The sequence below is a fragment of the Mugil cephalus genome, chromosome 6, assembly GCF_022458985.1.
Source record: "Mugil cephalus isolate CIBA_MC_2020 chromosome 6, CIBA_Mcephalus_1.1, whole genome shotgun sequence".
Classification (NCBI taxonomy): Eukaryota; Metazoa; Chordata; class Actinopteri; order Mugiliformes; family Mugilidae; genus Mugil; species Mugil cephalus.
The window spans coordinates 6,522,850-6,549,553 of record NC_061775.1 but is presented as its reverse complement, the minus strand read 5'-3'; the positions used below and the strand labels follow the sequence as shown (position 1 = coordinate 6,549,553).

Below are 26,704 nucleotides of genomic sequence, written 5' to 3'. Positions count from 1 at the left end.
TTCAGAATTCCAGAAATAAAGATTTTAAAGAATTTTATTGAAACAAAGATCAATTTCAGTCCCAGTCCCTTATGGTTGTCAAAAAGCGTGCTTTGGGTTTTAGCGCCAACATGTCATGACTACTCTCCAAAGCCCTCTTTGCTTATACAGCAGCATGAATATACTCAGAAAAGAAAATGAAAACCTATACAACAGGTTCTTTTGGCACAATCATCTCATACAGTGGTGCTCCCGTGCTGGCGTGTCATTACAGTTCGCTCTCCATTGGATCAAAAATAGGTTTTTCCAATGAACTCAGATTTCTGAACGTACTAGAGATGTAATACAGTAATCATGTTCGAAAGTGTCTGGAAAACAAGGTACAGTAAGAACGGTGAAAAGTGTCTCTCTTGCCAAGAGCTGATTGCGGTGGGGAAACATTCACATCCAGACTTCATCCCAGTCCCAGTCTCAGTCTAGACGCAGCAGTGTTCAGCATTGACCTAAATGTAGTGTTTGGATTTGGAGAGTGATCAGAAACCCGACATCACCCCAGACCATACCCCGCCTGGAGCAAAGGAGCCTCCTCTGACTTCTCTCAAGGAAAACACAACACAAGTTTCCACTGGATGGTAAATTATACTGACAAAAGATAGCGAAAACAGGAAATAGAGAATACTGAGACATGTTCCTTTGCCAACATTTGGTAGGGCGTTTTCTATCATCCATCTTAAGCACTTTGGTATACATGCTGGTCGGAGCCATGTCTATCGTTTACATACTGATTCAGTTGGACGAGGCCTTCGCTTGGATTTTGATGTCCTTGGGCAGTATATATATATATATATATATTTTCTTTTCAAGTAAAGGTACAAAGACTGATCATTGTAACACATTCATAAGGCATGCACTCTGATGGACAACGAGAAAAGTGTCGTTTTGGACAACCCCACCCCACCCCAGGTAACAGCAAGATCAGGAGAAAAAGTGCTGATTTTTCATATTCACATAAAAAGATCCATATAAGAAATGCATCCGCTGACTGAAGCCGACTCGGCCCATCGCCCATCAGGTTAAGTTCTGGTGCAGGGTTTCTCGTTTGTCTTCGGGTTCCGTCTCGACTCGACGCTCGTCGGAGAGGAGAGTCGATCCAGGAAATAGGTTTTCCGGTTGCCGTGAATTCTTGACATCACTTTTTTTTTTTTTTTTTTTTAAAAAAAAGGCAAAAACTGGTCCTTCTCTGAGCAGGAGGTCCACCAGGCTCCACTCGGGAAGATGAACAGAGATGGCTTCATTTTAACAGTCGTCTGTGACTAAATGCGGGTCGATCAGCAGACAAACCTTTCATAGACACTGTAAACAGGATTTTAACGTAATAAAGGTGATAATGGTGCACGCTAGAAGATATCAGATCGGACATTTCAAAGATGAAAAGAAAAAGTCTACAGGTCTGAATCCCGTCTGCTTCATCTTACAATTGGAGGATCTTCCATAGTGTGATTAACACCGACTGCGAACTCCTCAGATAACTGAATTGTTCTGTTGCTACAACTGGAAAGACACCCAATTAAGAGCTAAATATAGGTCCTTACTGATACAATACGGTGAACTGTAACTAAGGACCACTGCTGTAACCGAGCTCGTCACGACATCCAAAGACAATCCACAGCTTTACAGTGATTGGAAACTGACTCATGTCTCCTCTGTTAAGACATCTGCACGTTACTTCAGAAAAGAAAAGCCAAGCTCGCAAACCTGCGTCTGACCGTGTGCATTTGTTTTGATTTAATCAACAGTAATATCTACATCTCTTTAAAAGAGAGAAGAAAATGATCGCCAACAGATTGACAATTAAATGGGCAAGGCAGCTTCTGAATAAAATACTGGTAGACATTCAAGGTGTGAGGACAGAAAGTAGGAGACACAGCTTTTAAGTACTGATATTGAGGAGTGTAAAGTAGACTCACCCCCCCAGTTTAAGTGTCAAAAATAAATAAAAGAGAGAAAAAAAAACAAAAAACAAAGAAATAAGTTCAACATCACAACCGTTTGATTCAGTATGCAGGGAAAACCGATGTATCATTCACTTATTTTTTCTGAACTCAAAACAAATTAGTTGCATTTGGCTTACAAACTGCACGTTTCAACTAAGTGTGACCCCTTCCCTCCAGTTTCTAAAGCAGGAAAGATTATCTGAAAATCCACCCACCCCCACCCCCAAGAAAGTGGGAAAGTGTCCGTGTTTGACTGTTTGGGACCCCTCTAGCAGAGTGGTCGTTTGAGAAAAACAAAGCCAAACCAAACCACATTTTCTGGATGCACCATTAACTACAGCGACAGAGTCAAACCAGACTCAGTCCCATCTTCAAAAAAAAAAAAAAAAAAAAAGAAAACAAAAAAGGAAAGAGAGATCATGTGTCCTGTTTCACCCTCATTAGAGCCTTTGGCTCCAATGAGGGGAACACTCCCTTCATGGCATTTTTTTTTTTTTTTTTTTTTTTTTTTTTAGAGCAAGCTGACTCCAGAGTTTTCCTTTATCTGCGTGGTTTCCAGAGATAAGAGGGAAACAGTGTCTAGTGACTATTTCTAAAGTTGCTGTTGATCATACTCCGCAATGAGTTTCTTTATATGTGCCAGTTTGTTGTGTAGATATTCACAGCGGTTCTTCTCTTGGCTATAGTTTGGATTAGTCTGCAAGGGACAGGGAAGAGCTGTGTTATAATCTGATCACGTACAAGATACTTTCTTATTAGAATCACTCAAGGTGGCGAAACATACCTTTTTAATTTTATGATACTCTTGAAGTATCTGATTGTGGATTGTCTGTAAAGAGAAGAAAATGTAGAGGGTAATGAGTAAAAAGAGTAACTGGAGTTTATTTTGAATTTTTTAAGTGTTAAAAAGAGTTTTAAGTGTCATTTGGGGATCTACCTTGTACTTGTCTGTGCCTTGTTGGAGCTGTTTAAGCTCATTGTCGAGCACAGTGAACTGCCGGGTGATGCCCTCTATTCGAGCATGGAGACCTCGGTACTCACTGTACTCGTTGTTGAAATCGTTTTTATACCTCTGACGCTGCTCCGGAGAGGCAATCACTGTGTACTTCCTGGGAGGAGAAGACAAGAAAATGTAACTAAGCAGAGATTTAAAGACATAAAGTCTGGATAAACCTTTCTTCAGGCATTTAATATAAAAGAGGCTGATAAAGTCATTAGATTTAATGAGAGCGACTCCAGACGAATCAATTAGTTTCATTCTTCAAATACTTTTAAAAGTCTAACGGCGAGAGACAGACAACCTCAGACAAGCCTGGGGTGTGCGCCAAGGATTATCACTTCATCCCTATGATCATAATAATGTTCACGGAAAGTGCAATTTACACTGAAACCTACAATATGTGTACCGTGTCTGTGTGCTCAGGTTGCGACTGTGAGGAGTATAATCTCTGGTGGTGACTGCAGCAATGACGACGTGGTGTGCCAGCTGCACCTTCGTCTGTGGGGCGTGTTTTGGGCTGAGTGACAACCAGTAATAACACGTTGGCATGCACCTGTCTCTGTCACCTTTATTCTCGCTGTCTTTTTCTCGTGTCTGCACCTCGAAACACGAGAAAATGCTTCCAAGAAATAAATTTTTGTGTCTACGCCCGAACTTGTTAAATACTCACAATAAATAGTCTGCCACCTCAGGTGAGGATGAAGGAATACTGGTACTGTTGCACATTCCATTCAGATCTGAAACAAGGTCACACAGTGAGGAAGCAGAGTTAATCTACCACGGGTTATCTATAGAACCTGCTTTGGTGCAAACAGAAAAGCATCAGCAGAAAATTAATCATTCAGCACAATCTAATCACTCTTAAATGTGCAATGCTCTAAACTAAGAACCGCCCCAACTGTTGAATTCAGAGCCCTTCAGTCTTTTGCTGAAGACATAAAGCTGAACAGCAGAGGTCTCAGTTTAATCAGTGTGAAGCATACCGGTCCCATGATTCATCTCCTACTCACAGCGATGACTAACCGGTGTCCGTCCACATATCAACATTTATTCAGAAATCCTTTATCCTAATTGTCTCACCTGTGCTTTTTTGTGGAATACTGTTGCTTTTCAGGTTCCCTGGGCTCATCTCACAGGCTCGGTTGGGCTCAGGCACGCTTTCCTCGCGACTCTTCCTCTCCTTCTCCTGCTCCCTTCCTTTCACCCTCTCCCTGTCTTTGCTCTTCTCCTTGTCTTTATGCTTTTTCGACTTCTTCCTGGACTTGCTGTTTAAAGACGACGGGCTCTTGTCCCGCGGGCCCAACAGGACCGTGTGTCCGGGGGACGACGTGCTGATGCTCGGCGTCGTGGTCACCGTCGACACCGAGAAGAGCGAAGAAGGTGGCTGGCCGAGCCTCTCGGACACCGCCGTTTCCTGAGAGTCACAGTCGCGGCCATTGTGGCTGGAGTCGTTGCTGACGTCCGACAACACTTCGAAGGGACGAGGGATGTCGAGCACGGGAAGGGGCTGGGCGCCCGATGTCATGCCGCCCTCGGACGAAGACACTGCCCCCCCAGGCTGTGCTCCGCCCGCCTCTCCTCTCCCGTTGGAAGAGCTGAGCTTGCCATTAATTGGGGCTGTTGCAGCCTTGTTGGCGAGGTGCGATATCCGTGGCTTTTTGTTGATAAGAGGGTCGATGAAGTCAGCGGCGGGCCGTTTCTGGCAGAAAAAAACAGCCGGTTCAATAACAGGCTCTCAAACAGAGTCTAATATGAATTCATTTCAAGTCAAGAGTGAAAGAGGCGAAACATTGTAGTTAACAAAACTGTGGCGCGGCACGGAAGTGTACAAGGGTGTAAGAGGTGTAATAAGCACAAGGAGATAGATGGACAAAGCAACACAAAGACACAGTATTAAAGGATCTGCCTTCTTGGTTGCGCAGGGACTACCTGTGCTGCATTTCACAATACCAGAGATTACATTACAGCCAGGCCCTGTTTCAAACAGCCCACGCCACATTGGGAGTGGCAAACCCGAAACACTCTGCTTTGGCTTGCAAAAAAAAGAAAGACTTTCTGGAGTGAAACAGAGGAGAACAGTTTGGACTTGCAAGGATTTTCAAACCATTTCGTGAACACATTGATCTCGGTTTTATTTTCCTCCTTTAAAGCTACAATCCAGCCAAGTGATGAAAGAGGATACTTTTTGTAGCACTGCCGGAGTCATGCCAGAGGTTTGCACACATTTTAGCTTCCGTTTGTTCCAATGAAGCTAAAAACAGAGGCTGTCTCATGTGTGTTTGCTGAAGGAGGGAGCGGAAAGTATGGGGCATACATCCGAGGTGAGAACAACCTGAGTGGAAGGAGCTATTAATATAACGGAGCCGCTCCTCCTCCTCCTTCCACCTAATGGAAGAGTAAATAATGGCAAATTCAGAAGACTGGATTGACCTCACAGCAGGAGTGGCAGGATAAATTGAGTAGGGAGATCATTTTCACAAAATGAGGAGAATCATGGAGGACTTTTTTTTTTTAAAGAAAGTAATACTGGCCACAACGAAACCAGTTAAAAATGTGCACTGCAAAGGTGCTTGTGAAATTTGAGAAAACTGAGAATTTTTTTTTTTTTTTAATTTAAAAAAACTCCTGCCTGGAAAGTCCTAGAAACCACCAGACCACACCAACCCAGTTAGCAGGTCGGTAATCTGGCGAAAAAGGAAATGAAAAACCCATTAGCCTGATAAACATTTGATCGTGCCTCCCCTTTCTACGGGATCAGCTGGAAAGTAGACGAAGCCCAAACAAGATCAGGTTTAAGATTATGCAGAGTACTTCAGAGTGGGGGAAATAGTTTAGCTGCGGTCTAGAAATGAATAAAATGCTAAGATTTTTACAGTGGCTGCCAGAAATGACCCAAAAACACACAAGTGTGGGAACTCTTTAAATAGAGAAGATCTGCCAGTTTCCAAGTAAGACCAAACCTGAAAACAACTCTTTTGAGATTTAGTATTTAGTATGTATTGGGTAAATAGTAAAAGCTAGACCTTTATATTTCTCATTCACAAATATCAAAAGATGTAAATAGGATCATGCTTTAATAAACGTTAAATAGGGGAAGCTCTGTTTATTATTTATTGCTAAACTAAAGAATTAATTGCCTAGTCAGAAAATCCTCATCAAATGAATTATAAACGAAATGGAAAGATTAGCTGCTGTGCCGTTAAGTGCATAACTAATACATGGGAAGCAGAATAACAGCAGCTGGATGGAAGTGATTGGAGGCGAGAGACAAGAAGTGAAGATGGCTCACCTGAGATGGAGAGCTACTGGCCACTTCTTTGGGTGGGCTCTCTGGTGGAGGAGTAGAGCTGTTCTGGGCCTGTTTCCTAAAAGACAGTAAATGCAAGCACACAAACACAATGGAAAAATAAATGTCATATAATCACTGGACACTGTAAAGATCAGACTTAGACGGACTGTAATGACCCACAGGGGAACTTGCTTGGTCATAGCAGCTTACCAAACACTGCAGGAAACCAATTTATCTATTCAACTCCTCTGCTGAAGTGACACAGCATTTGGTCGGGCACTGATGCAGCAGTGAACGCTTTAAGTGGATGTGATGCACTCCAGCTTAAGCATCTGACCAGACATGTTGTTACATAGCCATCTACAGGCAGCATGGAATCACACTACTACTTTTATTGTGCTTGAAAAACTAGGAAACTCTCTCGTTGAAGAAAAGACGCTGTGCAACAAACTGTATGACTACCACTTATTTAGTGACAAGAAAATTGTATGTATAAGGACTTCACAGACAAGTTTGAGTCATTTTGTGAAGCGTGAGTGGGTAGCTATGACAACTGAGCAAAGGAGGTGGTACTAGACAGTGCAGCATTTTGTAATAAACAGTGGAGGCAAAGCTTCAGCAATTAAGGCCAAATTCACATGTACCAAAACGATCTTTTCTTTTCCTTGCCATTGTTTCGAGAATTACTCCATTACTCCAGATTGATCCATTGCCAAACTGCATCTAGTTGTAGAAATGCTGTAGTACCTATGTGTGGTGCTGTTTCTGCTACACAACGTCAAAAGAAGATGAAGAAGGCGGGGCATGTGCGTCATCCCAGCATGCCGTATAAAAACCAAGCAACAACCTCTGGATCTGAGCGATGAAGCCCATGTAAAGTGCAAAAAACTGCAGTTCTTCGAGTGGCCACTTGAGGCAAAGGGAGCAAATCCCCATAGACCCCCATGTTAAAAAGCCCAACTTTACAGCATTATTAAACATGTTTACAGCCTGGTACAAAAAATGATTTTGATTATTTCACCATTCATGATAACTGCACTGGAGGTGATTTTTTTTCCAACTCATTTGTTTATTTTTTATTGAGGTTTAAATTCTGCTTAATTAAAGGTGTTCACGCTTTGAGTGACAGGATGTAGCCTGAGCTAACAGGTAGCGGAAAGTTGGGTGGGTGGGTCTAAACATCCAGTTTACATCGAGGTCAGGTGTTGACATCATCGTGTTCATATCAGGCACCCACACGAAAGACAGAAAGAAACCGCAAAGGCTCCATATTTATCTTTTCATTCAAAAAAGGTGACTGAAAGTGACCGAGGAATGACGGCTGGCCTAAACATGCAAAACCTATGCGGTTTCACTCAAAAATCGTATTCATGTAAGCGTGGCCTCAGTCTATACAAAGCTTCCACCAGTTTCCTTTCAGCGTTTCTAAAACATACTACGTTATTCTGGCATTTTACAACCCCAGTGACACAGCTCTGTGTTTATTTCATGGCTGAACAATCTTGGCAGCTTTTTGAAGACAAGTGAGGAAGTGGTATGACACTGTAAAGTGACAGAGAGGAGGCGACAGAGAAGGAATATGGCACTGTAGTTCACTTTGGGAATGGATGCCGTTTGGCCGGTTCACCAATATGATTATGACAACAAGGTCCCTCTAAGCAATAAGGAATGTACTCTATTTGTTTTCACAGCATTTTGTCTGTGTCCTCCTCCACAAGTTGCCTGAGTAAGTGCGGTATTCACACCTGCCTTTAGAGATGTTCACTTGGGATTCACAACAGCTAAGAACCGTCACAGTGCCAGTTGTGAACAGATGAACACAACAAGCGACAGCTAAAACAAAAGAGAAATACCAAAATACAGCTGTAAAAGCTTAAGTGTGCTTAACTCAGCAAAGATGAAGTTAAAGTGAACAACTATTGATCCAGCTTTTACTTAAACTAAGACACACACAGCTGTTTGAGAACTAACTACTGCAGCTTGATTTCAGTCGGCTTGTTTGAACAGACAGTTGTATCCGTTCAAACACAGAGGGAAGAACAAACATGACATGCGACTCCAATGTAAAGCTGGATTTTGCACATGAGGAGACGCTGCTGTCACAGCTAATGACTTTATCAGTAGGGGGCACTTGGGTACACCGAGCCTGGTCAACGCCTCGCCCTCGCTAAATCAGGATTGGAGTGCTTCTGTGTGTGTGTGTGTGTGTGTGTGTGGTGAGGGCAGTCCGGCAGACAGGCAGGAGCTACGAGTGAGGCAGCACGCTGACCAATACGGCTGAACCTTGGACCAGCGCCACCTCACACACAGATCAGCATGTGCTGGAACACTGTTGCATCATGTTGCTGTGCTACTCCTGCGTGACTGGCTGCATTCGCTTCAAACTCTGGAGGAGCCAGGAAGGGGGAGGTGATATTAAGTGGGAGGCTGTGGTTGTTCAACCAGCTGATAAACTCCCAAACGGAGCTCAAAGTACAGTGACACAAAAAGGATGCATGCGTGGATGTGAATCATTTTACAAAGCAAATCAATCACATACGCACATATAAAACACGGAGTGAACAAGTATCTTTGACAAACATTTCATTTGTGCCACGACAAATGCTTTTGTTATCGCACTAATTAAACTATTATGGGCTGTATTCACTAAAACTAAACGTCGTCATCTCAACAATAACATTTCAGGCGTCTTGCAACACCGTGCACGTCGCAGGACTATCGGACTTCATTGCATTTCTATTCTTCTGGTCACTCCGAGTGTTAACATTCAGGCTGCCTTCAATAGCTGTGCCACCAGTACGCTTATCATGGACAATAGGCACCATTCTTGAGTTTATTACGTAAATACAAACTGAACACTGAACAGTGCTGCCTGTTCTATATATAGCAGGTAGTTGGGAGCTTGCAATTCCTCAGCGTCACAGATCCTGAGAAACCTGATTTTTCCACCAGGAAGTAGGCCAGCAGCCCAGGGTGTCAACAAATAAACACATGGATGAAATTTAGTGGAATCCACAGACATTTTCCTGGAGATATGTAATGACATCTAACTTCAGTCTTGCACATCAATGTTTACAGGACGCCAGACACCAGAGATTTCATACCAGCACAGCCTTAAATACAGCAGTCATCAATCACTGTTTTTGGTAGAAATGTTATTTCTACCTGGCCAGTCGTTTACTAGTATGTGTAGTAGAGTAATAGGAAACCAACAGACCCAACAATCAACGTCATGCATGCTGCTAATTCAGTGTAATTTAATCATTAATTGAAAGGACTGTGTTCAAAATAAAAGCAGTGGGGAGTTCAATTAGTGAGGACATTCATTCTGTGATAAAAACATTTACCGCCAAAAAGGTGGCCATTACTGAAGGACGAAGGCAGCACATGCTAGTTATACTGCCTTTCTCTCTGAAAACCAGAGTAAAATGGGTTGTTCTAGCATCGTTCAGAAGAACTCCGTACTCTGATTAAAAGGTTAATAGGAGAGGGAAAAACAAATTCTCAAATCCTTTAAATTTACAACCAAAACCTGAAAGATATGGAAGAAAATGGAAAACTAACCATTCAAAGAAGACTGAACTAATGATCAGCTCCAGAGAAATCAAAGATGACCCAAAGTTACCTGTGAGCGCTGTAACATTTATAAGACTCCTAAAATATAGATGCTACAATTTACCAAAGAACATATTCACTGGACTAAAGAGGAAAGTCGACCCCCAAACACGGTATTTAAGCCACAGCACCCTGTGAGGACAGTGAGGCACCGTGGTGCACGCATCATGATGTGAAGGTGTTTCTTGTACTAAGGTGCCCATTTATTACATACCAAATATCAAATATATAAAAACACTTGAGGAGGTCATGTGGCCTTATGCCAAACAAGAAATGGGTGTTAAAGAAAGAAAACAACCCAAAACACACCAGCAGCATCCTGGTTCCAGACCAAAAAGATTAACATTACGGAGTGGCCAGCCCAATGCCCAGACCTTAAGCCAATAAAAAAACTTGTGGGTGCCATCAAAATTGTTTTTTTTTTCCTGAGGAAAAAACCTAAAAAATGCAGAGAAATTGTGGAACGTTGTCCAATCGTCCTGGGCTGGAATATCTGTTCACAGGTGTCAGAAGTTGGCTGACTGTATGCAACACAGATGTGAAGCGTTTCCCAGAAACGCTGGTCATACAACTAAGTAGCAGTTCAGTGATACCCAGGAAAACTACATTTTCATCCATTTTCCAGTTTATATAGTAAATGGAGATGCTGCTATTATTTCTGAACAGCACAATATTTCCCTTTCTACACTTGCTGTATTTTTTTTTAATCTGGAAAACATTGTGCAGTGTTCCCAATATATTCATGTGTATGGAAATAAAAGCTAAACACACTGCTATTATTCTTAGAAATGTACTTATCTCTCATATCACAATTGTAGTAGGTTTGTTCTAAAATGTCTAACTGTCAACTCAGATAATCTGGCACTGACTCATAACATGTGTTGAACAGAAAAAGACATGACCTCTTAGAGGACAGCTGGGTGACATAAGCATCCCTGTGACAAAACACCGAAGACTTCGATTACACGTCGTTCTATTTCTCATCTCTGACATACCTGAACAGAATTCTTTTCAGAAGCTGCTGGTCTCCCTCTGTGTAGCCAGGCCAGTCCTTCTGAATTTCCTTATACAAAAAGTCCTTCAATGTGAAGGTGTTTTCTCTCCCATTCAGGTTTGCAACCTAGGGAAACAATAAGAGCCACGGATGAGTCTGCTGGACTCATCTGGATCATGTGTGGGGTTAACTCCAGTGGGAGATGTAAGTGAGTGAAAATACTCAGGGTGTGACCTGTTGCAGGTGGCTGTCCAGGGAGTCTTTGTCTAATGGCGAGAGGCCGTCCTTCTGCAACCTGAGGATCAGCTCAGCCTTTCTGTAAGGCTTGAGGGCCAGCAGGTGTATGAGGCGCTCTCGGAGCGGCCTATGCTGAGTCGTACTTTTCTTTAGTGTACTGCTAGAGATGATGACAGGCCGAGACGTCCTCCGTAGGGGGGCGATATCTGAGAGGGCAGGTGCCGGTTTCCGGATCTGAACCTTCTTACCTGGGAGGAAGTTACAGAAATAAGGGGAAATGTCAGGTTGATTTCAAAATAAACAGTGTCACGTGTCAAGAAAATCCACATTCCACTGATGACAATGACCTTAAGTTTGAAATTGCTGTATAAATGATAGATAATTTTTTCCTCTTTCTGGCTGGTGAGGAAAGAAGAATGGTGGGGTTGTCTGAAACAAGTGTGTAAATCCTTCAATAAAAATTAGTTTGTTCTGTTTACAGTGCATTTATGAAAATGAGTCCAGTCAAGCATACTATGATCTACCACAGAAATAAAGGCACTGCAAGAATATGACTCACCACGTAACCTTTTGCGCATACTTATTTCTGTAAGAAGAAAACAAGTAACCCCACAACAAATATAGTGATTTGAGTCAACATCTTTTATCTCAATGTTAATGTCGGGAGAAGCTGCTGATGAGTCAAAAATAATGGATTGTGAACGGATCCTTCGTGCTGCCACACACTCCATTTTACCTTTCAGTGCAGACACCAGTAATTACGTCTCCCACTGACAACCTTTCTTTTTTTTTTTCAGGTCATCCAGTGGGACTGACACACCGTTTGGTTCCACAGCACATGTGGACATGTGGCTTTCAATAGATTTCTTTCTTCACAGGCAATGAGGCAAGACTCCCGTGGCTTTCTGCTGCAACTGTAACATGCTGTGCATTACAGTGCAGGTCATCAGGAAGTTGATGAGTTATGCCTGGAGACATTTCTACCTCTTTGTGTTTGAATTACATTCACAGTGGTTCAGAACAAAGAGGATTAGTGTGTATGTGACAGATTGAAGAACCAAATGTCAAATTCAGTAAAGTCCTGGTTATAGATGAGGCGTGCTGGCAGTGCGATGGCCCTTTGCCATGTGGCCTCAGCCTCTGTGCTCCAGTGTCAACCTGTTCACCAGTAGAACAAGGCTACACATACACATCTTGTACAGCTTGTAGGGTAGAGAAATTCCTTTAGGGAGGTCCTGTGTGTTAACACTTCAGTGGTACACAAGTGGAAATATCCATTCCCACCGGACAGTTAGAAAATGACCTAATTCTGTGTCATATCACGTCTCCTCACCTACGTATCTTCCCCCAGGCTTGATGACTATGGCACTCCTACTCCGAGTCTCCTCCTCAACTTGGGCCATACTTTCCCTGGCCTTCTGGTACGAGTCGTCTGTGGCACATACTGTGATCTTGTCCTGGATCCCGCCCAAACAGTCCAGCTGAATGCTCCCTTCACTGCCAAAACAAGGAGGAAATGGTGTGAGAGGACATCAAGGGGAGAGTAAACAGAAGACTAAATAGGAAAAAACAGAAAGGAAACAACTTTTAAGTGACAGTTATTTGATATCCACCAATCACATTTCATTCTAGAGAATATAGTTTTATAGTAAATCTAAGCTCATCAGCACTGATTCATTCTCAGTATGAAATTTATGGGCCATCTCTCTCTAATATCTCTCATTGCGTGTTCCTGCTCGGGCAAGATCCATTAAATCCCCTGAGGGGACAACTATTATTTTTTCAATTTCCACCCAACTGTGGGTTCCCAGAGTACGACTCACTGCCGCATCAAATCCCATTCTTTCCCTGACTTTCCGGTTCCCTTTGATTCCCCTCCACTTTGATGAGGATTTGGCAGAAAATGAGATGCCGCTGGCACAGTCAGTGGAAGCCGAGCTCTGTCATTTTGGGTTTTAGGCTGCAACTTTAGGCTGATTAGGATCCAGTCAGAGATTCAAATGAACTCCACCTGACCCACTTGTTAAAAATACTTGTAGGATAATGGGGTCAGAAACTTGACAGAGAAGCAGAAGATTCGTGCTGTTCCTCATTCTGTCTTTCTACTTCCTTCCTCTTCGCCACGGACATCTGGTGGCTTTCAGTCGAGTCAGTCAGCATTTTGAGTATGTGTAGCTACAGAAGATGATCATGGTCGCTCGGTTAGATGCACTGAAGGGAATGGTTCCACATCATAAGTTGGGCTTGTTATAAGTTTCTAGCTGATTATTTAAATTATTAAGTGTTCAAACACATTAAGTGTGTTGCTTAAATATGTTCGCACACTTAATAATTCAAATTAACACTGAAAATACAGCTAGCTATATAAAAACGTTACCATGACACATTCCTGCACCGTTTCTGTCTCGTTTAGCAACTGTGCTAAATCTGCAAAAACTGTCCCGTTCAATAAGTCAGATTAGACAAATATCAGATTATTAATATTAAAGCCCATTAATGGTTCATCGACTGAGCACCGCGGGCCACTTGTATCCGTTTTTTCACACCTGACCAGGACGTCATTTACCATTTGTACAGCCCTTTAACCTCAGAGTTTCATCTTTCAAATTTGTAACTGCCTTTTGGAGCCAAAGTCCCCATTATGTTCATCAGCTCTGCCTGTAAAGCTTTTAACTGAGAGGCCTGGTGATTAACATCAGTTCATAATTACGTCAAACAAACAGATTGCCTGCTTGAAAACACTCATTAGGTAATTTAACTGCAAAGAGTGCTGATTATATGAACAGAGCTCAAAAGGTAATCAGTCACATTATTAATTATGTGCATTTGATATTACAATGCAGCAAAGCTGTATTTTTACAAATGTCAAATTACGAATAAGAAAACACTACAATAAAGAAGCGCTGGATTGTGTGTTTTCTTCCACCTGGTGATGAACTGCTGGATGCAGTCGAAGCTGCCCTGGGGGTTATCTCTGCCCACATTCGACAGGTAGAAAGTAAACGTTTGCAGTTCACTGGAATTTTCTGGCCGTGGTATTGAGATTTTCTGTTGAAGACAAAAACACCAACACATTAAATCAGCATTAGATCCAAATGCTTGAGAGTTTTATAACAAATATCAGCGCATGATCTTTTTAATAAAAACGTTACTCTGGGCAGACTACAGCCTTCTTATGCCGCTTGAATTCTACTCAATATTTGTAGATATAAACACTTTTTTCCTGTCTCATATATAAACAATATAAACCATGAAGACTAGACCCTGAAAACTAGGCAAAGCTGTCAGTAGGTGTCAGGCATTTTCTTGGTAACACTGAAAATAAAACGCATCATGTGCACCATAACGTTTTTCTCCAGCATATATGTAGCACTGCAGTATTTCAATCATGCTCCCAACATGTAATTGAGGAAACTATGACAGGTATTTCTGCAGTCTGTGACTCCTGACATGGTTATGCGTATCCTATTTCAACCCTATAATTACCTCCGTCCAGCACTACAGGTGTTCCTTTTTTTAAAGACTGCGGAGGAAGTGGAGTTAACCACTGTCAAGCCTTAGCTGCTAAAGCCAACAAACATCTAATCATAGGCAAGCTGCTGGACACTTCAACCTTGGGTTAGAACGGCTGCTTAAACGGAAGAAATGCTTCGTCAACTGAGAATCAGATGCTGCATTTTTATTTTAAAATAGACACTATTAAAAGGAGCCGTCGAAAATGTGCGATGTTCTTCATGCGGAGCAAAGAAGCATTTTGGTAATCGTCTTAAAGAAAGAGGAAGCAAAACAAGCAGGAGACACGGAAACCTTGCCTTGACACATTTCTGATTCTTACTCAAAAACATCTCTTTAGCCTCTAAAGTAAATGGAGAATGTATTTAACAATCCTGGATAGGAAACACCAGTAAAAGTAAGTTTAGCCTGAGTTTAAGCCCAGCCCGAGGACCAACAGCTAAAGCTGATAACGGAAACTATTTTTTGGATCACCAACTTAGGGAGCAGTTCATCGTTAGAGATCTAACTAGATCATAAACTTAGTTTGTGGCTTTTTCCTCAGTGTTGGAACTGTTGTGTAGCCAGACTGTAGCCAGGTCTCCCCAACACACATGAAACCTGAAGGTCTTCCTTAACCATAAGTTTAAAAACTACTTTAAGATAATACTGTGTGGCTACAAACTATCATAGTATATGTTATATATATAGTGTATTTCATAGTATAGTTTATTTTGCTTTATTATCTATTATTTATTACAGTTAATCATGAGAAGTTTGCACCAGAACACAGGATAGTAAATGTGTTGTTAAATTCACATTCATCATTACAGGAGGTGTATCAGTGAGTGTTGTAAAACATTTCTGACCCCATCACAGAGAACATCCTGAACCACTAATGAGATACCAGTACATCTCCACCCAGCTCTGAGTAACCCGATACATAAACATTAATAATAAAAAAGCAAGAACATTCATTACTTATAATGCTCCAACCTGTCCCTTGCATAACAGACACTCGGCCTAAACAGCATCCTTCACTGAGGCCTACAACGCACAGAGCTACTGCAAGTCTGAGCTCCAAACAAACCAGGAGGTCAGTCCATGTCATTACACCATCATCTACATGTTCACTTTTATCTCTTCAATAAAACATTGACTCCATGCTGATGGAAACTGCAAAGGTACCAGCCATACCCAATACACGACACGTAACATGTTTGGCTGAGGAAACCAGGCCAAATTCTTGCTATGTTGACATGGACATGAACAATAATCTGAATAACATCCCAGTTAAGACTGGAAAAGCCTCAAGTAACCACCTTGATGAGAACGGACTGGCATGATTGGAAGAAATATTCGACTGGATCGAAGTAAAAACCATACATATTAGTGAATCCTTTCCTTAAGGGAATATCTTCAGCGTAAACACAGCTAATTACGAAAGCCATTTTGTATCATGGTATTTTCCCAGTTATACATTTGACAAATAAAATAAAATCAATGTGCGAATCCAGATATAATTAAGATGCAGAGGAACTGAACGGAAAGGCAACGCACAGGGGAGTGACTCAGTTGACTCACTGACTCACACTGAAGAGAATGAAAAAGTGAGAAGAGGCTCCTCCACACCAAATGGCTTGAGCTCCAGTTTAACAAACGTGTGAGTGTTGAAATCACCCTGCGCATGCGACAATACACTCATCCATGAAGAGTTTCTAAAGAAATGGATCATTCTCAGTAACGATCCATTACATGCACCCTTGTCCGTCATTAGTGAGTGTGTCTACATTGCATCATGACTACCAAGACGTGCACACTTGAGTGACCATCTTCTGAAAAATTATTTAATACTATATTATATTATATTAACAAAAAAGTATTCTTGATTTGGCGCATGGGATGAAATGTGTGCAGTTTTATTGTTATGATGATAAGATGTGATGTGAAGATGTGAATGTGTCCATGAATGTTTCAATTCAAGTGCAGCCATCACAATACACATCACATTTATTCAAGACCCAAAGAATCTACTGACACAGTAAAGATTTGAAAAGCACATATGGGTCCAGTTTGGCCAGTTCAGCTACAGCAGAAACGGGAGCAACGCAGCTGTGGGTGCTGTAATATCAAGCTGCCATTTTTTTGTTTACCTTAAATTCTGTAAAAATTGCAAATTAAAACCATTCCTCAGAGATTCAGGAGCTTTAGCCAGTCGTCTCAAAGCCCAGACAAACAGAGCATAACACAAAAGAGCAGAAAAGCACTTGAAGAGAAGAGCATTTTCAAGATGCTGTACATCACCTGCTTGTTAGCTGCTAGTCTCATCTATATCTGCATAGCACGTAGAAAACAATAGCGCTTTTCAAGCCGGGGCTTTTAAGGCGGGCCAACCTCTACGCACTAGCCTCCTTTTCTGAGGCGAGGGGAGAGGAAAGAGAGAGTCCCCGATGAACGGAGACAGCAACACAATGTCAGCAGTCCCAATTAATGATCCTAAAAACACTGTGGAAAAAACCTTCACTCCACTGTGATTCTGTTTACACAACCCAGTGTTGACAATATGAATGGAGGAAATACGGCAGTAAAAAAAAAATGAGATGCAAGAACATGAAGCACATGGAGAGATCAAGTGAAAACAGGTGACACAGCTGATTTTAAAGTCATCCAGATTTGTCTTTTTCGTCCTAGTTCGACAGATCAAACTGTTGTTCACGAGCTTGACTAGTGTCACTACACTTCAGAATCTACAACCACCAGTCGTCCAGGTCAGGGAATGTCCAAAAACACAGCTAAAACAAAGGCAACTGGACTTGTTGGGTTTTCCTCCTCTCATCCAAGCTGCATCTTCAGTTCTAAATGGGCTACAGATGATAACAAAAGAAACATTTAACAGATCAGCTTGGCTAGTGTCATCAGTCCTTAAACATGATCTCCATACATTTATATCTACAGGTAACCTAAACCAATCAAAAATCCCCAAACTGTGCCAAATGACATATATTATGACATGGCTACGGTCATAATATGAAAATCTGACTGCAGCGATGCCTCATTATTTCTTATGTAGCACGTTTGTGTTTTTAGAAATACAACCCAAAGGTGTCAAATAAACTGTTTTTAGTCTCTCCTTTCTAAAAGGTGTGCGTGTATGTGCAAACTTTGTCAGAGCTCAAAGCAAGCTGCACCAAATGAATGAATGCGAGTGAATGAATACGGGTTCTCGTGGTGACAGCCAGGCCATCTGTTCTGTAATTTAGCCACTTTCACACTTCTGACTGGCATTCTCATCTCAACAGTAACATATTTTTCCCTGGAGGTAGGCTGCTGCATCAATACATTTCATTACTTCTAACAGCCTGGCATGATCAGATAATAAACAGCAGGTGGATCTGTGACATGTGGGGGCAATCTCTATTTGTTCAACACATTTTAATGAATATAAAGAGGAGAGGGAGATTTAAGGCCGGTTAATGACAGTCTGTCTGCGACATTCTTATATATTTATGTGACTATATAGAAAAAAGTCAACTTCCCAGAACAGAAGGAATCAAAAGGATTCTTACAAAAATGAATTGTACTTGGCAGAAAAGCAGCAAGCGAAAGATGGGAGTCTGGCTCCAGTGTTCTGCAGAGCACAGATCCCGATTCTACACAGAAATATTGACAGGAGGAAGGAAGCATCAAGAGCACAGAGACAGCTAGAGGAGGTTGTTGCAGAATGAAAAGCCCTCATGGCATTTTGAATAAAAACATGTTGTCAAGAGAGGCTATCTGAAATGACGACTTCTATTGTAAAATACAGAAAAGACAGAACTGGGCTACACCAACGGTCATATCCAATAACTCACAGGAACAGACAATGAGAAAATATGATGCAATCGAAATTTGGTATTTGAAAAGCAGGTGCACCAAGAGCATGAAATGCTTTCAGTGAACAACCTAAGCAACAACCTGTGCTTCAGTCTGGGCAGAGATGAGATGTGTGTCCACGGGTCTTTGGCATGTGAGTTTACTGCTTATGCATCTACAGGTTACATTTTTCCACGAATGCTCATGATGAAATGCTAGAAAGTATTCCTCTTGTAAGCACTGCCACCTTGTTGACATAATTACCACAGACCTTGATGTATTGTCAATAGAATATTTGGATGCAGCAGGCCACTCCAATGTCAAACCAACCTGAAGCTTGCCAGAAGAGCAAAAAGTCTATGTCTGTGCATGTCAGACGAGGCAGGCTCACATTTCTTAAGCCTGCCTTTTGCCCTTGCCGGAAGCAGTTGCCTGCGCAGAGAATGCTTCTCAGTGTGAGAGCATTTATTGCCTTTGTGGCGACAGATAACTGCTGATATGGGGAATACTGATACCCAAGTTTTGTTATGATCATACACAAGCATGTACCTGCTGCACTGAAAGAGACGTGATGCTACATTCACATGATAGGATTTTAAAACACAACAAATCCACTGCCTTCCTTATTAGCTGTGTAGTTTCTAACTGTGTAGTTTCTAAGCTTAACCAACCATGTGTATTCATTATTACAGTAAAGAAGGAAGGCAGGCAGCAGCAAGCGTGAATACTAGCAATATAAACACAAGCAGCTTTCAGTCAGCTCTGAATACTTTCTCCATTTACTTAACTGATCATTTATGTTGCTTGCTTTACGAAACATACACAGTGCTGCTCATAGTAATCGGTTTTATTTCCAAATCATCTGAAGCACTAGAGCATCAGATACAACTCTGGTAACAATGCGATGCATCCCAGAGAAGTCTAACAGGAACTAAAGCACTAAGATCAAATGTCATCAACAGCCAACATTCATACTATGGACAGAAACATGAGTGTGCTGACAAGGAGTAGAGCATGATCCCACCTTTATCCGACTATATCCTGACTTATGGAGAACAAAGCCAGAGGACCTGGCATTGAAAGAAGCTTCCGAGTAGTTTTCTTGTTGTGGGATCAAACTGTCATTGGCATTTTTAAGAGGTAAAACAAAAGAAACTGAACTGTGTCGCCAACACGAGGAGAAGCTCGGCAGGACTTGCCTTAAGAGGCCTCACAGACGTGCGTTAAGGTCGAGCATTGCTGACGCGGCACGTGACACGATGACAAAAAGGGCATTATTAAATTTAGGATAGCTTTGCCAGCATCTTTCTCGCTGTTTTCTAAAGCAGACACACAGCAAACAGCAAACACGACAGCGAAGTGTCACGCAAGAGGAAAAAGGCAGATGACAGAAATGTTGAAATCTGTGTGCGCGTGTGTCAGCTGGTGTATGAATGTACTCTTAAAAAGGAAAACCGTAGCGATACTCTGAGATAGGAGATAGAAAGAGGAATGAAAGGAATATGTTCTTACCCCTTGGTTTCCATTAAATCTGATCAATGGTCGTGATGACAGGACCTGCAAAAAACAGACAACATAAAAAGTTAACATTTTTGTTCCACTGTTAAAACATTGTGACAATCATTTTAGTTTAAAGAAAGATCACACAGGTTTGTGTGGATAATAGTTAAATGAGAAGAAGAACAACACATAACTGGTGGCATGGTTAAGACTTAAGGCATGTGCTAAGGGCTACATTAAAGTTGCATTATGTAGTGAACTGGTCCATCATTTTTCTAACATGTGTAACCCATTTCTGCATGGCCAAGTTTACAACCAGGAACCATCTGCTTTTGTCATTTACCAGAAACCAATTCCAGTTTTGGTTCAGTGTTTACTTCCCATTCACCAAGACTTTACTCGTAACCAATACAAATCTCTTACATCCGTCAGAAGTGTTTGTATCAAGCTGAAATGTTCTTTCCGAGAGTTAAGATTTTCTCTGCCAGATGACACTTGTGATAACACATGAACTGAGCAACACTTTTATTTTTATTTTCCTTCTCGAGTCAAAACAGACAGCTTATCTGACATTACGCTGAGACAGAAATTGCCGTTTGTCCGTTCAGCCAGTCACCCAGTAGTTGGCGCTCACCAGTGACATTTCTGAAATATCGTCAGTCACCTCCAGCCCACATTGGTTCAGATAAGTCCATTCATTGTACTGGTGAGAAAGGGACTAATGCAGTTTGCTATGGAGAGACACGTTAACAACTTTTTATATATTCTGTTCCTCAAATGACCACTTGAGGCCTACTTCATAAGCAAATCAATCCCCACAGACCTCAATGTTAAAATGTCCAACTTGACAGCAGAAATAAAATTGCCCAGAAAAAAAAAACTTTTAGGAATCCGTCTTCTAAAAGTTATGCATAATGATATGAGTCGTCGTTTTGAATGACAGATGGATGACGTCAGATAGCTAGTTGCCGTCACGTCCACTCATGCTCTACCTCCTTGTCCATTTCTTTTTAATTAGCCGTGAGCTACTCAGACTGAGGCACTAGCGAGGTGGTGACGGTCTGAGCCACCACGCTGAGCTTTATAACCGACCCTTATTAAAGCCCGTGGGCGACCTCCTGGGGGTTCCTTCATCTCTGAACACGGCCCCGTCCCACACCAGGACTGAATCTTTGGTTTTTCGGACTAAATTAAACAAAACAACTTGAGGCGAATGGTCATTTCTCATCATTTTCCATGCTTCTAGACACGATTTATCACAACAAAAGTGATTTTTTTCTTACAGTAATTCAAGCTAACCCGAAGGCTCAGCAGCTACTTCAAGTTCTCAGTAACTAAATCAGAGCTTAATTTAAGCAGCTGCTGTCGGTTAGAATGTGCTTGTGATTAACGGTGCTCTGATCAATCAGCGGGACGGGGACAGGGGAACATAGAGGCCTCATACTGAGTCCTTGCAAGCTATGTATGCTGACCACAAATGAACATCTCCATATCGGAGCCAAGTAGGTAGTTCATCCCTCAAAGTGAACTGCTGCTTGCTTTATGGCAGGACACCATAGGGTGTTTTTGCTCATAGTGTAGACGAGAACAAGACCGTGGTCTTCTACTTCTCTTCTATTAGCCTACTGCAATTTAATTAAGGTGTAAATTAATACAGACACTCTCTTTTCATTCTTTTTACCAGCCTACAAATTTAAAGGAGGACATAGATAACAATTAGCCTAGTGGAATTGATCTTCGTGGCTTAGGAATCATTCATTTTCAAACTTTGTGTTTTGTGCACATTTCACTTATTTCTAGTTTTTAATTTTCAATACTTCTCTAAATACTGTTGATTCCAAACAAAATAAGTCATGCGTTACACTACTGTACTAGCTACAAATATCCAGGTTCAGAATTGCTGACTGATGTATATTAAGAAAGCACACACACTGTTCATAAATGAATCAAAGTAAGCATTATTAGAAACGGCTGCAGACAGACCCCGGCCGGCTATTTTTATATCCACAAGCACTCACATAACACCACCAATGAGGTTTGCTTGCGCCTCCTATAGCGAACAGCTAGCAGGGTTAACTTGTGCAACCCAACTCAATGAAGAGATGAGCAGCAGTCGCTGAAGCAGACGAGGAAGAGTTAATACAGAAGAAAGGTCGAAAGGGGTGGACAGACGATGGCCAGAGGAAAACATGATATCAAGTAAAACAAACAAATATACCAATGCTGCAAGCACAACTGGATGAAAAACAAAACAAAACAACACAAAAATGAATCGTGACGTTGGGTGGGCCTAGTGGCAGCCTCGTCTTACATATAAACAAATATCTAGAGACGGTTTTTATGTAGAGTAACACAGAGTCAATGTTACTTAAAACAAAAATACATAAAACATGAAAATGATCTAGAGACATGGAAAGTGAATTTGAAAGGTAAAACGATGTATTTGATTACTTTCATTCAAACAGGCTTAATTAGTATCTTCAGGTTGACTAGTACACTAGAAAAGAAGCATGAAGAGTGTTTCCACTTCGCCTCGACTGTATTCAGTTGTTTCAGTATCAGATCACTGGGTTAATCTAGTCTTTCAGTTTCAATGAAGAAAATCAGAGAGAAGCATTTCCTGTAAGTGAAAGCTTTAACAGAAAGACGTGCGACCGAGTAGGAGTAATTCAGTTCAGGTTGCAGCAACTGGATACCTTCGCTGTTGAACTCTGTGCCTCATACTGACTTTTATTTCTATAGCTTTTACAAAGGAAAGCACATGCAAAGCTAATATAAGCCATATCATGAGTATCAAGCCATGACAATCCACCTTTGCAACCCTAAACCATGCGATCACCCCAGATGCAGCCAACGAAGATGTTTAACATGTCAAAGCCACAGCGCTGACTGTAATAAGTGTTTTATGAAATTATGCTATGAACAGCGCAACAAAGTGAAAGCTATGATAAGAATAAATTTGGAACTGTATGATCTCAACATTACTGAGAGGAAGAGCCAATTTAAGACACAACAAGCACTGTATTCCTGCCTCATGCTGACTCAGAGATGTGGAGCGTGCCCGCAAATACTGGTGAGCATCTGTCCTCGGAATGGTTTCACCGACATGCAGCACACACTTCATTTACTCAAAAACAACATTTAAACCCAACCAACGGAGACCATGGGATCCACATTAAAATGTGAAATATATTATATTAGCTATATTTGGATTGTATTGCATCAAACAGTTCCAATAGATTATCAGAGCCTTAAACAGAAAGACAGAATCCCCCACGTCTAAAGAACTATAAAGATAATCACATTTTAATAAAAATGTTTTTACCTGTATTTATTTACTAGGTTGTGTGTTTTTGTGTAATCAATGTACTATGCCTCAGAAAATACCCAGAGCCTGTAATAATTTTCATTTCTTTTCTTTCTTTCTTTTAAAGTAACAGTTGAATATAGGATCTAACCCCTAACTCTGCATCTCAAAGCTAGTTGTCAACGTGTGCAGGCTAACTTGGTTCTTGCTTGTACATATCTTAAACTCAGGTTTAAATAAGATATTATTTAAGCAATGTCAGCAGTGTAGAGAGATGTTTAGGTCAAAGATTATGACATGACAGAGAACTTAAGCTGATGGTGAATTTTGTTGTGGAGGAAATTCTGCCCAAAGCTTAGTGCCAGAATGCTAATAAGTTAGATAAAACCGGCTGAGGCCCTCGGGCACTTGAAGATAATACTTTGTCTTAAATAATGACTACGTCTGTTGCAACATTAATTTACATGTCTGGCCCAATAGCTTAGCTAAAAATGCTGGATTGTGAGAAATTATTAGCAAAATACGAAGTAATAATACTTTGACACATCCATTCATTTTGCCACTAAACTCCTATAAGCAGTGAAAATTTGTGTTGGTAATATATTGACACAAATACAGAAACATCAAACGTAATACTGACTGTTCTGACCAGAATTACTGCAGAGGCAATTATTTCATTATGGTAAATTTAGTACATGATTTCACCAGTTGAATATCCTGCCTTTAGATCGAGGGTTGTGCCTCGTCATAATTTACGATGATGTTTACAGGCCTTAAGTTTCAGATAATCTTCCACTCTCAAGTATGCATGGTTTCTATTTCTCTCTCTCTCTCACTCTCCCTCGCAGTTTGACAACTGTCCAAGCATGGCTGAGAGGGAGACTGTGAAGGAGACTATGCTGACACAGGGTGACCCATATGGACAGACATCAAAATGCAGCTTTAACTGGGAGAAGTGTGCACAGACATGCATGGTCCCGAGAGGACAGATCATGACTGGTGATCGTCTGAGTTGCCAGCAGAGTCACGTTTTTGTAGACACAATTACTAGAAGGAGTGCCATGACATCTGGTACAGATATCCACGATGCCCAGGGGATTACCAATAATGACTGGTGATACCTTTTGTTTGCTGGGGCACCGACAGCAGGCGAATGTTTGCATACATGCTGTCAATTGTCTACACATCTACCAGATGAACTGGCACGAGATGTGGACAGACATGTATTGTTTTCTGGTATTAAAACCCAGACTTTTTCTGTTGCTCCACAATGATGTTGCCATTTGTATGCCTGCAAAACAAGTGCCACCTACTTCAGGCCCACTCCATTTATTGCCAATTAGCAAACATTCGCATGGTAAACGGTTCAATGCTGAAACGTTACAATTAAACACGGTGTCACAGCAGCAGCAGAACTTAACTCAAAGCAAACCTTTCCCTAAGTACAACCTCACAGATCCTCTAGTATATAGTCATGCTGTACATACAGTATCAAGCCGTGACTGACCGCTGTCGACGTGACTTGGGCTGGATATCAGATTTGATTTTCTGAGTCGTATTGATACAAATCATTTACTATTTTTTTTAAATTTGAAACAAATGGTTGTACGTCAAGTCACATCTGTCACATGGCTTTAGTCAAGCTCCTAATAATTTTTAAATGTAAAACGCTGCTAAGCTGCGGTTCTCTCAGAGTCGGAGCTTCTGTCATGTTTTTTTGATCTTCTTCACAAGTGTAGGAACAAGAGGATGCAGGAAACGGTACATATTTTACATATAACTACAACTTAGCTGATGATGGCAGAGACGGAAGAGCGACGTCAATGAGATCGTGGTTCAAACTCTTGCCAAGTTAGCAAACAACAGAGCAGAAGTTATGGTGCCAATTTCAAGATAATGGTAATTGAAGCTACAGAGTCATCAAACAACTGCCAGGCAGCACGAAAATAGAGCGTCACATAATGTCACATACGTAAATGATGAGAGCAAAAAGGACATCATAAAAAAAACGCAACGGGTCGTCTGCTATTCAGGCCAGTGTGGTACTAGTTTCGTTTTCTCCTGAACTCTGCACGCCCAGAGCCTATCCAGGAACACCAGGCCTTTCATGGAGCCCTGCGCCCTGGTTTAACCCTGCAATGTTTTACGCAGCACCGGTTTTAGCACTCCCCCCTACCCCTCCCAGCGCTGCTAACATAGTGCTACCCTCAGCCTGTTCATTTGAATGGGCTGCTGACATGTCACTATTCTCTGGGACCCGAGCCCAGAATGTTCCACAGAGCTAACCTTCGGGACAGAGTGTGGGTCCTAAGCATGGATCGGGGCCGTGGATGTTCCCACACACTGCCAACCCGTGACAGAAAGGGGATCAGACACAGCTTGGACTTGGAGCCAAGCAGCTGGAGACAAACTAAAGACAATGTTGTCAAGTCTGTGTCCTGTGAAATAAAAGCTTCCCTTCTGACTCTACATTTCCCCGGAGTATAAACAACACAAATAGCGTTTTTAAAGCTAATGTCGACAATAAATGGTTGCAGTATGGTAAAAACAACTTAATATAAGATGAGAGCAACAACGCAGTAGTTTTTGAGAGCCCTGAGTTACTTATGAAAGAAACACTGTTTTAAATGAAGTCTTTAAACATTGGATTAAAGCAGCTAGCATAACAACGTCATAATGGTATCCATTTATATACTCTGCAGCCATTAAATTTATTAAACAAAACAGTTTCCCTGTATGTCAACAATGATGTTCCACATATATATTTTGCTTCCAGTGGACTAATAAGATTTGAGCATGTAACCCTTTTTAGCCAATAGGCGTTAGAAATTCAGCATCAAATTTATCAACTTGACTCACCTGCTGAGCCACAATATCCCTGAGCCCTTACTGAAAAGAAGTTTGTTTCTGGCCTGTTAATAAATTACAAGATGCTATGTATTGTCAAAATGGTATGCAAGTTTGAATTCATTTTCTAAGAAAGTTAAATATGTAAGAAACATATGATTCATGGAAAATAAACACTGAAATTAAGGCTGATTTAAAGGTTGAGGTTAAATGATATTCCAGCAGCTCATCTCCTAGGCTGCCTCGTTGATGGATCACTTTGTTTTGTTGTAAATGTGCACAGGAATAGCCATGCCTAAATCCCTGTAGGTATAGCTGTGGTACCCAAATTGTCAGGTGTTTGGTTGCATCATTGTCACACTGATGAGACGTTCCACCTGTCTAGGATTTCAGAGGTGCAAAGAGCACTTTGTGCCATGCACTCTGCAAGGATGAAATGGTACCGGGTGTCCTTACTCTCAATACGTGCTGTGCATGCATCATTGTTGAGTATGTGCTGTGCGTAAAGACGTGGTACAAGTGTTCCTCTTTAAAATAGCTGTGACAGAAGTGTTTGAAGTAACACACCCACATGTAGGCTTAATTGGCCCCCCCTTGT

The 26,704-nt window shown here is 41.5% G+C and overlaps 1 protein-coding gene across 1 annotated transcript in view; it reads right to left on the bottom strand.

Moving 5' to 3' along the window:
- Nucleotides 1-26,704, bottom strand: part of ell (elongation factor RNA polymerase II) — a 35,313-nt gene continuing 8,609 nt past the window's right edge. The window contains exons 2-12 of the mRNA XM_047587041.1: nucleotides 19,965-20,009; nucleotides 14,035-14,156; nucleotides 12,442-12,605; nucleotides 11,106-11,356; nucleotides 10,873-10,997; nucleotides 6,263-6,338; nucleotides 4,054-4,672; nucleotides 3,644-3,710; nucleotides 2,911-3,082; nucleotides 2,758-2,802; nucleotides 1-2,670 (exon numbers count right to left, since the gene is read on the bottom strand). Coding sequence (XP_047442997.1) covers nucleotides 2,566-2,670; nucleotides 2,758-2,802; nucleotides 2,911-3,082; nucleotides 3,644-3,710; nucleotides 4,054-4,672; nucleotides 6,263-6,338; nucleotides 10,873-10,997; nucleotides 11,106-11,356; nucleotides 12,442-12,605; nucleotides 14,035-14,156; nucleotides 19,965-20,009 — 1,791 coding nt within the window. The 3' untranslated portion in view covers nucleotides 1-2,565. The remainder of the gene's footprint in view (nucleotides 2,671-2,757; nucleotides 2,803-2,910; nucleotides 3,083-3,643; nucleotides 3,711-4,053; nucleotides 4,673-6,262; nucleotides 6,339-10,872; nucleotides 10,998-11,105; nucleotides 11,357-12,441; nucleotides 12,606-14,034; nucleotides 14,157-19,964; nucleotides 20,010-26,704) is intronic.